A 14,356-nucleotide genomic window follows, 5' to 3' on the forward strand; every position below is an offset into this window, starting at 1 on the left:
GGTATTGATTTCTGGTCCTTTACAATTTAGCCACTGGAACAATGACCTGAAGATCTATTGGCAGGACATGTAATCCCTTTCTCCTCTTTCTCCCCTGCCCCCTCTGCCTCTCGTTTCCACTCTCGCCTTTGCTGCTTATATGTCTGTCTGATGCGAGTACAAGCTTGTGTATGATGTGACCCCTCTAGCCCTGCTGAATACTGATGCAGGCCTGTAACAGAGAGCTTACAGCCTTTATTGCCGCTGCTGATGAGAGCCGCGGCGAGCCCGGTTGCCTGTGCCAAGGCAAACGGCCTGGGGCCACACTTTAGGACTCCAGCATAAAAAAAGACTTAGCCCACCATACCCCCAGGTCCCATCCATTATTCACTATGAAACACTCAAAACGCAAGGCCCCGCCTCACCACATAGCACAAGAAGGATAATGTCTATGTGTGTGTGTGTATAAGGGGGTGGTGTGGAGGTGGCTGGTGCTTAATGGCAAGCTGTGAAGTTGGGGCGAGTCACACTCCTTATTCAGCAGCTGCTTTCATCCCCTGATTAGCTTCTTATTAAGTCTACAGCTCCATGAAAATTTAATGAGAATTTATTAAAGAATACCCGTGGTGTTGCTACTGTAGGATGATTGCAAAAAATGTCCTATTTCTGAAACGCAAAAAAAACCTTCCTGGTCAATGTAATCTGAGGTGCCGCTTCTGAGAGATTCACTGTGTGTGACTCAGTTGGTGCAATGATGGCCTGCAGGCTAAGCACTGTTTGACCTTTCTGGACTTTATAATGGGATACATTTGTAAGTTTTGATAGCTAATTCCTGTGTCGCGGAAGCGGCGTCACTCGAATTGCTTCATGTTTTCGTGATAAAGTCATTGTGGAGACATGACTCCAGTCTGTGCAGCAGCATCCTCATCTTTGATTCATTCCAGCCTTGAAAACAAGGAAGATGAAAGGGATTGCACCAAAGCAACACAGACAGACACATAAAGAGGGAGAGACAGCTTTTGTTTTGGAGGTGGATTATAATTCTGTGTGCTCCCGCTTCCCCCCTTCTACATCCTCACTTTCTAAGAGAATACCAGATCAACAGCATTTGAAATGGATGCTCTTGGTTTTAATCTTTGTGCTTACAGGAATCCATAACTTATCACACTCTTTCTTTGCTTTCGCCCCGTCTTGTGTTGTGTCTGCCGTCATATGTGTGCCACGCCGGCATGTTAATGAAGTGTGAGAAGGGAAGCTGTAACATGTCTCGCCCATTTCAGCCTCAACTCCCTGCGGGGAGTGTGGGGATACAGAAAAGCGCCCTCACACACACACACTTACATGCGTGCACAAAAGACAAAAGCGCACACACACACGCACACACACACGCACACACACACCCTGTTTCAATCTCAAGGGACTGATCCTGGAGAAACCAGGTTAATTAGCTTGTTCACTCCAGATCTTACAAAGAGTCACGCTCTTCAGATGAAGAGAGCTGCGTTGTGCTCTGTTGCTTTGTGTGCAGTTAATAAAGCCTAATAAACCCTTAATCATGTGTCCGGGTACCAGACCAGGAGGAAGTAAGGCCTATTCAAAAATTTGAGTGATCTCCATTGTTGCTGGTGTAAAATTAAGCCATTATCAGCTGCTTATTCAGCAGAGAAATTGCCTTTGTCTTTTTTTTTTTTTGTACAGAATTTGTGATAAATACAAGTGTGTGATGGAAGAAAAGAAATGCTGACTTATGTGTTGATGATCACAGAAGGAACAAGAGCGGCGTGTGAAACAGAGTGCGAGAACAGACCTGAATTATCCCCCCAGCCTGATCCTTTGACGCAGGCAGCTCAGCACAAGTGCTGTAATCCTCCCCTCTCCACATCTAACGCTAACAAAGCATTTACACGATGCCATGTTGCTTACGTCCCTCCCTTTACCTGGAATTACTGCACAACACTTACGCAACTAGCTTTCCATGCAGTTACACCATTTTGGGTCTATGTTGTCTTACACAACCCTCCAATGGCACCAGATCAAGCATCAGTTTATTCATTTATTTTTTTTGTGTGTGTGTCTTTTTGACCCCTGACAGGATTATGTACTGTCTGGAGGTTAGTCGGGGTGTTCCTATTTGGTCTGTTGTGCCTGTGCTGATGAGACTCACTGTACGATATTGTTGTTGACCTACTTAGAACAACAAACCTCCATCCCCAGACTTACTCCCTCACAATCATTGCTTTCAGTGGCCCCTTCTGTTTTGCGTGGTAGATGTTGCGTGCTCAGGCATCTATAACTACATTCAATATCCTCTTTCCAGACTGTGTTTCAGTTTTCATTCCAAAATCAATTCATATCTATGTTTCCATCCAAATTGGTTTGACGCCTCATTCTATATTACATGCTGAGGGGTGTTATTGCAGTTGAGGTTGGTGAATAGAGACAGATAAGAGTAGTGCCATGCCTGTTTTATTTCACTCGTACACACACACATCACAGCAGCAGGTCGTCAGGTTCGTCTGCGTTATTACTAGTGATGGATGTGCGTTATCGCTCACATCCCTCTGATGTATCAAGAATTGCTGACCTGTCTGGGCCACACCTGGCTGCCCACAGGATTTATGAGCTTCATATAGTTACGGTCTGCTGATGAAGCTCTGTGTGCGTGCGTGCGTGTGCACGAGAGAACACTCTTGATCAGCCGAATCACCAGTGTGCCACTGATCCCACGCCGCCTGGATCCAGCTGATGTTATAAAACGTTATAAAAATCTGATGTGATGCAATCAGAAATCATTCAGGAGATGCTGGTCACCTGCAGCTCTGCTGCTAATATCAATTTGTTCCCTAAAATGAAAGTAAAAAAAAAACCCCAAAAAAAACAACAGCAAACAAACCCTGCACGCCATTTAACGCATTTCCATCAGTGGCTGAGGCTGAATAGATTCCCTTGTCTGGTTTGAATACATTTGCATGAAGAAAAACTCATTTAGGGAAACGTTCCATCACTTTACGCGGAGTTTCAGCTGACTGGCTCTCTATGATTCTTCATTCACTGAGATGACTGAAGGATGTACTCGTGTGTAAACTTGTCAAATGACATCCATCAATTACTGTTTCGCCTCAGCATCTTAATGTGATGATGATGAGGGAAGAAGAAGGAAGACAGAGACGGGGGAGAGAGAAAAAGAGAGGAGGATGAAGGACAAAAAGAGAGAGAGGGGGACAGGCTTTGATTCAAGGATGCTGACTGCTAAGCCGATTCCATTCGATTCACACCAGTGGCTTTAACCTGATGGTGCTGGGGAAGGCACTATTGTGTGTGTGTGTGTGTGTGTTAGTAAGAGAGCAAAACTGAGGGAGAGAAAGAGAGAAAATTTGTTGGGGGTTTGCACACGGAAGTCTCTGGGGTCAATACATGCAGATACATAGAGAGAGATAATTAGCATGTGTAAGGTTGTATGCTACAACAATATAATGTGTAAGTGGGGCTCTCCCAGGCTGTAATTAGGTCAGAGTGTGTATCTGTGACATGCTATTAGTTTCTAGATTTAAATATGATTAGGATTACCCTCTCAATACACACATGCACACACATGCATGCACATCACAATGTGGCCTTCTCGCAAACAAGGAAAAGACACGCACACACGCGTGAAGATATGATGCTTAGTCATTTCCATGGAAATGCAGCTATGTGAGGAGCTGAGCCAGTCGACAGGGACTCTATTGTCTGAAGTTGTGTGCTGCATTGAACTGTACTCATGCCCTCACATGCAGCAGCAGGTTTTCCCTCTATTGCAGCACTCTTTCTGTCTGCCAAATTACAGCTAACATCAGCAACTAAGTCTGAGGGCGATTGGCACACACACACACACATATATATACAACTGCCGCTAGAGATGGAAACGGTCTCCATAGCAACATTCCCCTCTCCTGTTCAGTGCTTCGGCAGTAGCAGGTCCACAGAGGGTGTGTGTGTGTGTGTGTGTGTGTGTGTGTATGTGTGTGTGGGGGGGTTTACAAAATAACACACACTCACTATCTAATATTATTGTCACTGTTAAACAGAGGCTGTGTTGTGTGTGTATGTGTGTGTGAGTCAGACATTATGCTATGCCCTTTTAGCTTTAGGCTGTATAATAATTACAATCACCATTAGCCTCTCCTGAATCCATGCAGATGCATGTCTTTGAGGAGGAGAGGAAAGGCTACCTTAAGGGTAGGTGTCTGTTATTTACTTCTTAGTGGAAGTGCAGCTATGTAGGAACACCGAGAAATGTTGGCAATGCAGAAAAAATTCAGCGTGTATATTTTGTTACTGCAGGCAGTGACGTATCAAATGTGCAAGTGCATGGTTTGAAGGTTTGTACTTGTGTTCTTCATTGAAGGAACAGGAGAGTCGCTGAGCTGCATGGGGTGTTCAGACGGGGGGAGAGATGAATGGTATGATAAGTGTGGTGGAGGCGTCCCTAAAAAAAGAAAAGTGGAGCGCAATTAAATGACATGGACTGGCTCACTTCAATAAAATAAGGGGCTGAATTAGTTGGAATCATGCAGCCTAACCCATATTTCACCAAACCAGAGTATCTGTGCCTGGAGTCCTCTGTGGGTTTATCATGACATTCCCCTCCCTCCCCTTGATGTGTTTTCTAGAAGTCACTGTGCCAGATTTCACTGAAAGGTCTTTCTTTTTGTTTGATATATTCTTGACAGCTTTGTGTATGTCCACACCAACATTTTCTCCCCCTCTCTGCTCTGCTTATTGTATTTGCAGCTGACATTATTTCAACGGTTGAGTTTAACTCATCGGGGGAGCTGTTGGCCACCGGGGATAAAGGAGGCAGAGTGGTTGTCTTCCAGAGGGAGCAGGAGGTAGGAAATGCCAAGAATGCAACACTAATTACACCACCCTTATGCTGAAAGGATTTGACAGCCTTGAAACATTAAAGTTGGATTGTTTACTTGCATATAATTACCCATTAATTACAAATAATTAGTGGGCAAAGGGATGGATTCCGTTTGGACTGCTGGCCAACAGCAAAAGGTGAAACCACAAACAATCAAAATGTCTTTAACCGCTAAGAAGGTTTGGTTGAACTGTCGTTATAAACTCACATAATATGAAGAATTCATTCTAAAGAGCAAATATATGTGATATTTTACATAAATTCATAGAAATTGAAGTATTATTCTGTGTAAATGTGAACATTAGAAAATACAAAATGATTTCAATCTTGTCCAAAAAAAAAAAAAAAAAAAAAAACAACTAACAAACAAACAATATAAACAACCAAAACTTGAAGAGTGTAAAATATCTAGTAGGGCAGTCAAACAGTGCCAAAGCAACGTCAAGCATGCACCGGACTTCTGGAAAAACAATTAAATTCAGTGCTAGATCTACCACATAATTTAATAGGTTCTTCCCGGACCCACGTATCACCCCTCTACAAAGGTCACTGCAAATCAGATCAGTGCTTTTTGCATAATTCTGCTGGAAAATAAACTCAATCTCATTGGCAGAGGTAATAGTTTTAGGAAATTAGAAAAGTTGCGCCTTTTGAAATTCTGTTAACCTATCACCTTTTTAAAGTCTTCATGCTCTATTCTCAAGAGAATAATGCATAGTCGCCATTATCAGATGGACAAAAGAATGATCAATGATCAATCAATTTACACTCTAGGAAGAAGCGAGAAAGGGAAAAAGCGTATAAGCATTTGCTAAAGAGAATGAAATTCTCGTCCCAAATATGATTCAAAAGGTGCTTTATTTCTCCTGAATGGAATATTAAACATGTCAGTCTCTCACTGTTTCTCCCTTCCTTCTCCTCCAGAGTAAAAGTCAGCCCCAGCGTCGAGGGGAGTATAATGTTTACAGCACATTCCAGAGCCATGAGCCAGAGTTTGACTACCTAAAGAGTTTGGAGATCGAAGAGAAGATTAACAAGATCAAATGGCTTCCCCAGCAGAACGCCGCCTACTTCCTGCTGTCCACCAATGGTCAGTGACTTAGATAGGGCCGCACTGAGACACAGGTGGCAAAATGGTGTGAATCTATGGTAACTGAGTGTTTTCACATGGGTGGACTGTTGTCTGGAGTCATGATTCACCCATCACTGCGCAGAATGGTCAGAGGTAGATGTTATTAAAATCACATGAAAGAGTCTTTTTGACTTTCAGTGAATGAATTGTTTTGCTTCACTGAGCAAGTGCTACCAGCAGAAGGGTTTCAGAAGGAGGACTTCATGCAGGAACACAGACAGACACTCCCGCTCACACGCACACACACTATATGTATTTGAGCTTGTGCCACAACACACCATTCGTGCACTCTGAAATAGAGGTACACATCAGCAGAGAAGACATCTCGCAGATTGTGGGCTTCATGCATGGCTGCTACAGATGTCCTAGCAGTGGCTGGGGCAGATGGTGGAGGGTCCTGTGGCGATGGCCTCGCTGCTCTGACACCAATATTCACAGTGGAAATTAAAAAAAGAAAAAAAGAAGCAACAACACTGACTGCTGGTGCCACCCCCCCTACACCAGATCAAGAAGATGGGATGTAACTGGTGTCTATGTGATGTGATGCAGAATGGAAAACTACCCAGATGGCTTTTTCAGGGGGAACATATACTGCAGCGGGGAAATGTAGTCAACTTGTAGATTGATATCACTGACATCCGAATCTACACAGGAGCCGCCATTCATCATCCTCACTGGCTCCTGCCCAGCTTCATGCCAGATTGGCAGCCCATCCCCCCCGCATCCATCTTGTATCTGTGAATCACTGTAGTGAGCCATCATCTAACTGTATTTTGTGTTTGTGTGTGTGCATTTACGTTTGTGGGATGTATCCATCCCAGACAAAACAGTAAAACTGTGGAAAATCAGTGAGCGAGACAAACGGCCGGAGGGTTACAATCTGAAGGATGAGGATGGACGGATCAAAGACCCATCCACCATCACGTCACTACGGGTAAGAAGAAGTCACACAAAACTATCAGGTCACCACCCAAAAATGTCTGTACTCATAATCTACTCTTTGAGTTGGTTTGCTGGTGTCTTCAAACTTTACTGTTTGGCTTGAAACCAGATTGCAGATCATGATCCGCATCCATGATCACGAGATTATCATGGATGGACCACATTATTGTTGAAGGGAAATAAAAGCTAAGCCTCAAGCTACGGCCTCAAGTAAAAGGATGGAAATAATGTCACACTTTAAAGGCAAAAACTGAAATCATCATATTACGAGAGTAATAATAGCTGTGGCTAGTGTTTCATTTTCAGACTGCACAAGGCATTTCACTGTTGTAAGTCATTAACACCCAAAAGCAATCATCATACTTCGCCATTTATATTGGATTATTATTATTATTATAGCTACAATTTAATAATAAAAAAACCTCTTAAATTATATGAAAGAATAAAGTCTAAAGGATTTCACATTTCCAAAAATAGAAATGTAAAATGGTACGTACTATCTATCGTTTATCTTGTTGAAAGAGTACACTTCCAATAAAGCCTTACTGCTGTTTAAAAGTCTGACCCTCTGAGGACATACGAAATGCCAAGAATTTGATACCAATCTCAGTAAATTTGGCGCTGCAGCTAGCAGCCAGTTAGCTCAACATAAAAAGAAGAAACAGGAAAACACAGCACAACTAGACCCATTAGAAGTGATAACATCCAGCCGTCAGCAGCAGTTTTCATTATGAAGGAGAATGTCTAAAAATTTCAATTTGCCATTTGTATACTAATTTTTCATACAGATTAAATGCATGAAGTTATAGCGTAAATATAAAGTGCAACATTTAGAGGCGCTAACAGGTGAATTCACTTTGTTAACTGAGGTTAGTTATTCAGCTGCTTGTTTGTAGTCTAAACGCTAAACTAAGCAGCTGCTGGTCGTAGCTTTAAGCACACAGACACGAGACCGCTATAAGGCCATCTGTTAGTTTCTCAAAAGATTTAGCAGAATTGGAAGGCCAAGTTTTGGGTGGACCTGGCTTCCTAGAAAAGCATGTCGCTATTAGGCATTTTTCAGTCAGTTTTATCTTTTACACCCATGCGTTTCAGTCTACATAGGAACAGATAAACTCAATCAACATTTAGCTTTGTTAGTCTGAACATCTTAGATGATACAGTTTCTCCTTTAAATACCCGCTGAATATAATTTGCTCATGTTCAGTGTTGATAAATGCCAATCTGACACAGTCCGACGTACAGTTCCTCAAATGTTGAACTTAGTCTGATGGCGGAAAGGGAAAATGAGTGATCGATATGTGCACCATGAGAGCATCATCCTCTTGCTCTGTCTCTAATTCTTATCACTCCACAACCACTTTCATTTCACACAAAGCAGGGAGACACGTAGCGCATCATTTGTGTGCGTGTATGTGTGAGTCTGCCATAGTAGATTAGTGCTGTGTTCAGCGTGTCTGTCCCTCTTTGTCTGGCTGGCCAGGGGATCATAGCAACCTGGAGGACAGGCTGGGACTGTGGCAATCCTGTTTAGAGGCTGCCGCGTGAAACAGCAGAGGAGGAGAGGGAGGAACTCAAATATTCATCTTTAGTGTAGCCAGAAAAAAAAAAAAAGGGTTCAGTCTGTCCTTAAAACATTAAATATGCGTGATATATGACTGCAATTTACTGCTTGAAATGGAGAAACAGCATTTTCAGACTTTATATGTTACTCTTTAAATAAAGGCAACAAATTAAAAATATTTGTTTTAGATACTATAAGGAGGAAAATCTGCTGTGAAGGTGAAGGAGCAAGCAGAACAGTGTAACTGTCAGCGTTTGGGGTTATGGGTTAATATGGTACGTGTTTCTCTGGACAGCCAGTGAAAGACATGGAAATGAAGTGACACCCATTGAGATACAGCAGCCTGCTGGGCTGCCATGTCTCTCTGTCAGTGCCAGCTACGGACGAGGGGGAAAAAAGGGAAGAAGCAGTCGATTTGTTCTCCTCTCTCCCTCCCCTCCTTTCTCTCTTTGTCTGGGTTTTATCTGGCCAACGGGGGGCTGCATACAGACTGGTTGCTGGGTGTCTTTGAAGCCTGAGCCACACTATGCAACTGTATGTGTGTGTCTGTGTACGTAAGAGAGCTTGTCTTAATTCTGCAGAGTTCAGTTATCATTCCTCAGCAGGGCCCGAGCGATGCCCTCGGGCCATCTCTCATTCCACCTTTTTTGCTTTCTTTCTTATTCCGGCTTTCTCTCACACACACACACACAAACAAGAGTAGAGACTGAGTTCCTTAGCTAGTGTGTAAGAGCCAGAGAGGGAGGGGGTGTTGTGTGATCATTGAGTAGCCGTGTAGCAAAGAGATATTCACAGTCTGATTGAAGCAGCTCATCAAACAGCCCCAGAGCCCCTCAGTCCCTGCCTCTGTTTCATTAAGATTTGTGGAGTAAATGTCATATGATTCCCTGGAGTCATCTAGTTGCGGCTTACTCACTCTCTCTCTCTCACGCACGCACGCACGCACGCACACACACAGGCACGCACGCACACACACACACACACACAAACACACAAACATTTTCTCTCCATTTTTGTTATCGTCTTTTCTGATACACCTGTCTTCACCAATAGGTGCCAGTGCTGCAGCCCATGGACTTAATGGTTGAGGCTACAGCCAGGCGGGTGTTCAGCAATGCCCACACCTACCACATCAACTCCATCTCTGTCAACTCTGACCTTCAGACATTCATCTCCACTGACGACCTGAGGGTGAACCTGTGGAACCTGGAAATCACAGATCGCAGCTTCAGTATCCTCTTACTGGTGTCTTTACTATGTTTAGGAGCCAAAAGCAAACTGACGGTGTAATTCAAACCTGTTCAAACTGTAAAATGTATCTTTTTGGTCAGGGCTCAGTTATGATTTAGTCCACAGCCACTGTCTTGTAGTCAGGGTTTGTCCTTAGTGCCTGTCTCTCAGACATTGTGGATATCAAACCAGCCAACATGGAGGAGCTGACAGAAGTGATCACCTCTGCAGAGTTTCATCCCCAGCAGTGTCACACCTTTGCCTACAGCAGCAGTAAGGGTTCAATACGCCTCTGTGACATGAGACAGGCCGCACTCTGTGATAAGCACTGCAAATGTGAGTATCAAGACAGTGTATAATCAAGAAAAATAATCCAGTCTTGTAAATCTGAAAAAACATAACAATAAAACAATGAAACATACGTTCCACATCTTCCACGACTGGAAATATCAAATCCACTGTAAACTTTTTAATTTCTTCTATCCCCATGCTCTTTGGTTTTCCACTGATTACTGACATCTCCACTGAAGAACATGATAATCAACCAGACGGCCGCTTCACCGGTGGGGGGTGTGCATATTAGCAACCCCCTCTGAGAATTTTCCCGAAAGATACGTTCCTCTTTATTCTGGAAAAAAAAAAAAAAAAGACTGTGGCCAGTCTCTGTGGGGTGGTCCAGTCTCTCGTCTCGTCTAGTGTGGACGGGTATACTCTCTGGAGGGGTCCGGTGTCTGGTCTAGTCTGGCTGCAGCCCAGTCCATCCAATTAACCTGTTCAGGTGCTTACACTGGAAATCGAACTGCACCCTTCTTATTGCGGAGCGACAGCGTTACCTACTACACCACCGTGCTGCTCAGTTCACCACATACATTTACATCAAGTCACAAATTTACCTAAACACGTTCAGGTGCCTACACTGGGAATCAAACCGCATCCATTACACTCAAGTCACCACATTCATTCATTTATTTATTAATTCATGGGTAGGGGGGTGTGCATTATTAGTGACCCCCTCTGAGCATTTTCCCGACAAATACTGCACTACTTTCTTTTATAAAGAGACACGTTTATTTTTGTTAGTTAATGTAACAATTCCATCTAATCTAAGTTTAAAACTTAATAAATATGAAAAAGACACTTTAATGTCCCCATTTGTCATTCTATCTTGTAAAGCAGACTGGAGTAGATCATGAGGATCCTTTGCACACCTATAGACTGAAGCAGAAATCATTATGAATCGAATCATAGCCCAAAAAATCTGAATCGAATCGGTAGATAGAAAAAGATTCCCACCCCTACCACACAGTAGAACCAATGCTGCTAACTGACACTCAGTTCTTCTACCTCACCATTCCTTTTGTGGGGCAGTGACATGCAGCCTTCCCTCTGCTCAGTAGGCCAGGATTGATAACACATCAATAAATCTGTGTTCTTGTGTTTGTGTGTCTCAGATAATGAATGGCCTGGTTTGAGGATTAACATCACATGCATACACTTTGGTTGAATGAGTAATGACTACATCGACATTTTTGTAGGGAAATCAATGGCTTAAGAGCAATCACATTAGTCCCTCATGGACACACTGTGTTGTTCAATAATGTCAGTCATTTCCTCAGACATATTGATGTGTTTGCTGGACCGTCCACTAACACAAGCCTGTTGAATTTCACATGAGCATTTGAGGGTTAAATAAGAATTGGTTTTGAAAAAATTGTGTTTAAATTTTGAGTTGCAGTACTCACAGCTTCCCTCCTAATTCTTCGCTGTTGACATGAATTGCGTGTGCTACTCCTCGACAGGTGCTTGCAGTGTGCACACACAAGCACACCTATACACACAGCAGGCACTCTCGTTAGCCCGGGGACAGGTCTGTTAATACCGACCCACTGTCTCTCTGCATGAACGTGTATGGCTCAGAGCGATGTATACTGCCCTTCCTCCCACACACAGATCCTCCTCCTCTTAAAATGAACACACACGCAAAAAAGCCGCACCTCCTACATAAACAGAAACCAAAATGGAAAAAACAACAACAACAATAAAAAACACCCTAACATTCATGTGGCATTACTTGAGTATCTATAAATCTGGGAGGCCACTGGTATCAATCAGCGTTAGAGTGAGAGGGGATGGATGGATGAGGGAGGGATAGGAGAGGATTGCAAAGCCCTGAGCCCCAGGACAGAGAGAGAGAGACCAAAAAGAGCCGCTGCTAACTCCCCAGAGACCCTATTATACACCCCTGGAGTGGGAGAGGAGGGAGGGCTGGGCCACGCACACACACATATACATGCACAGTCCCACTTGTACACCAACACTCATTCACTGACACACACAAATCCAGAGGGGCTCAAATGGGCCCAGGACTTTGACATTGATTTGTTTTTCTCATCCCGTTCTTACCCCCCCCCAAACCACCAATTTTTTTCATCTCTTACACAGCTTCCCTTGTTAGGTTCCCCATTGACACATCACAGCACTATTTTCCAAGCCTCTACTGAGTGAGAGGGAGGGGAGGGAAGGGAGGAGGATGGTGGTGGGCGATTTTGGAGAGATGGAGAGGGGAGAGTTGGTTTGGGGGAGAAGAGGAGGAGGAGGAAGAATAACTTGACAGCTAACGACGGAATGCCTGGCTCTCATCCCCGGGGTGTTGGCCTGCACACAGATCAGCAGCTGCCAAAATCAATATGAATCATAACCAATATTTACCCAGCATGCTGACCCACGACTGTCACACTAAACACACACAGAAATAATCCCGTGAAGAGATGCAGCTGCAGCAACAATCCCCACGTCGAGGCATTGTTGCAGGCGTTTGCTAATGATGCTACCTGACAACACAAAACAAAATGTACTTTGTGTTTTCTAGCTGTGAATGATTAAAAGACTTGAAAAAGGGAAAACTTGTCCTTTAAGCTGCGACCACCTATGGTTCTCTCCATCAGAAGATAACTGCTCTTTGCTATTGTCTGTCGTAGACTTCGAGGAACCAGAGGATCCCTCCACTCGCTCCTTTTTTTCTGAAATCATCTCATCCATCTCAGATGTGAAGTTCAGCCACAATGGACGCTATCTGATGACAAGGGACTACCTCACTGTCAAGGTGTGGGACCTTCAAATGGAGAACAAACCACTAGAGACATACCAGGTATGGTTTCATCATGCTTTTATGTACTTGTAGAGGAGGTAAATACCAGTTAGGGCTGGATCAAATCAAAACTTATTGATTATAGAATAATCACCCAGTATAAATTGCATTTGACTGTCAGGGTGTCATACCTTGCCATTACTCCAGGAGGGCTTATTGAGCCGACTGTCTCTAAGAGAAGACAGATAGTGTCAGTGCTGATGCAGCTTGAAGGGCAAAACCTCCCACTGTGTGGTCACTGGGGTCAGAGCTACACTGTCTGATCAGAGGAAGCCATCTGAGGGCAGGTCATGATTGATAAGGCCATGTGCTGCGCTCAAGGGATTCACCGTCCAATTCCAGATATGCTTCCACCTGCTACCTAACATCTTAGCATAGGTCACCGGGTCTGGGGGGATTATTGAAAGTGGAGCATATGGTACGGTAGCTTATGGCCGTGCGGTTGACCACTGAGATGCAATGTGGGAAAACATTTGAGGCTTTAAAATCATAATCCACCAAATGGTTTTGCTAATCATTTTGTTTCTTGTTTTCAGGTTCATGACTATTTACGGGGCAAACTTTGTTCTCTGTATGAGAATGACTGCATCTTTGACAAATTTGAGTGTGTCTGGAATGGATCAGACAGGTGAGACTTTATTAGCCCTTCATCCTTTTTATCCATGCATCCTTCCATTTGAATTAACCCTCCCCTCTCGTCTGTTTTCCTCAGCGTCATTATGACCGGCTCCTACAACAATTTTTTCCGAATGTTTGACCGGAACACCAAACGTGACGTCACACTGGAAGCGTCCAGAGAAAACAGCAAGCCCAGAGCCATTCTCAAGCCTCGCAAGGTACAGCAACTCATCAAATGAATCTAAAGTCATAGACAACTTGATTTGCTGTCTTATGAATGCTAAAATGTCTTCAAGGACAGAAAAAACAATACTTCTTTCAGGGATTAGTGAGGAACAACACATAGTTGAAAGAAAAATGAATATCCCAGTCTCTGTTTGAATGGGCACACACATCACCTTGAATAAATCCTAATGATGTGTCCTGCCACCTAGATGTGAGTGGTAGCATTAGTAACAATACATCAATGGTAAATGGTTAGACTGTTTCCACTCTTGAGTCAGTGTTGCGTTTGACGCCTTCTGCTGCTGCACCCCAGTGGCCAAATGCACTAACTGCACTAAAAGTCCTGTACATTTACAATTAGAAACATAACGTGTATAAGGGGTTGATGGGTTTATCTTTTAGAGAAAGATGTCATATTAGACGTTATATTAATCATTTAATCATTTTGCTTGGAATAGTTATCTATGGGAAATCAAAAATGATGAAATTTGATGAGTCAGAAATGTTTTAATTCAACAACTTCCTTCAAAAAACTTGAGCACTTTGCCTTCTCAACAACGGTAGCAATTGCACCACCATGTGGCGAGGAATCAACCTATTCTGGCTCATATC

General features: G+C 43.4%; 1 protein-coding gene across 2 annotated transcripts in view; it reads left to right on the forward strand.

The window, feature by feature from the left end:
- Nucleotides 1-14,356, forward strand: part of LOC115049658 (serine/threonine-protein phosphatase 2A 55 kDa regulatory subunit B beta isoform) — a 41,386-nt gene that overhangs the window by 24,963 nt on the left and 2,067 nt on the right. For both annotated transcript variants that reach the window (XM_029512045.1, XM_029512046.1), the window contains exons 2-9: nt 4,753-4,850; nt 5,810-5,975; nt 6,839-6,951; nt 9,577-9,754; nt 9,925-10,089; nt 12,732-12,901; nt 13,438-13,529; nt 13,614-13,737. In XM_029512045.1, the coding sequence (XP_029367905.1) occupies nt 4,753-4,850; nt 5,810-5,975; nt 6,839-6,951; nt 9,577-9,754; nt 9,925-10,089; nt 12,732-12,901; nt 13,438-13,529; nt 13,614-13,737 (1,106 nt within the window). The remainder of the gene's footprint in view (nt 1-4,752; nt 4,851-5,809; nt 5,976-6,838; nt 6,952-9,576; nt 9,755-9,924; nt 10,090-12,731; nt 12,902-13,437; nt 13,530-13,613; nt 13,738-14,356) is intronic.

This window comes from Echeneis naucrates, chromosome 10 (genome assembly GCF_900963305.1).
Source record: "Echeneis naucrates chromosome 10, fEcheNa1.1, whole genome shotgun sequence".
Taxonomy (NCBI): Eukaryota; Metazoa; Chordata; class Actinopteri; order Carangiformes; family Echeneidae; genus Echeneis; species Echeneis naucrates.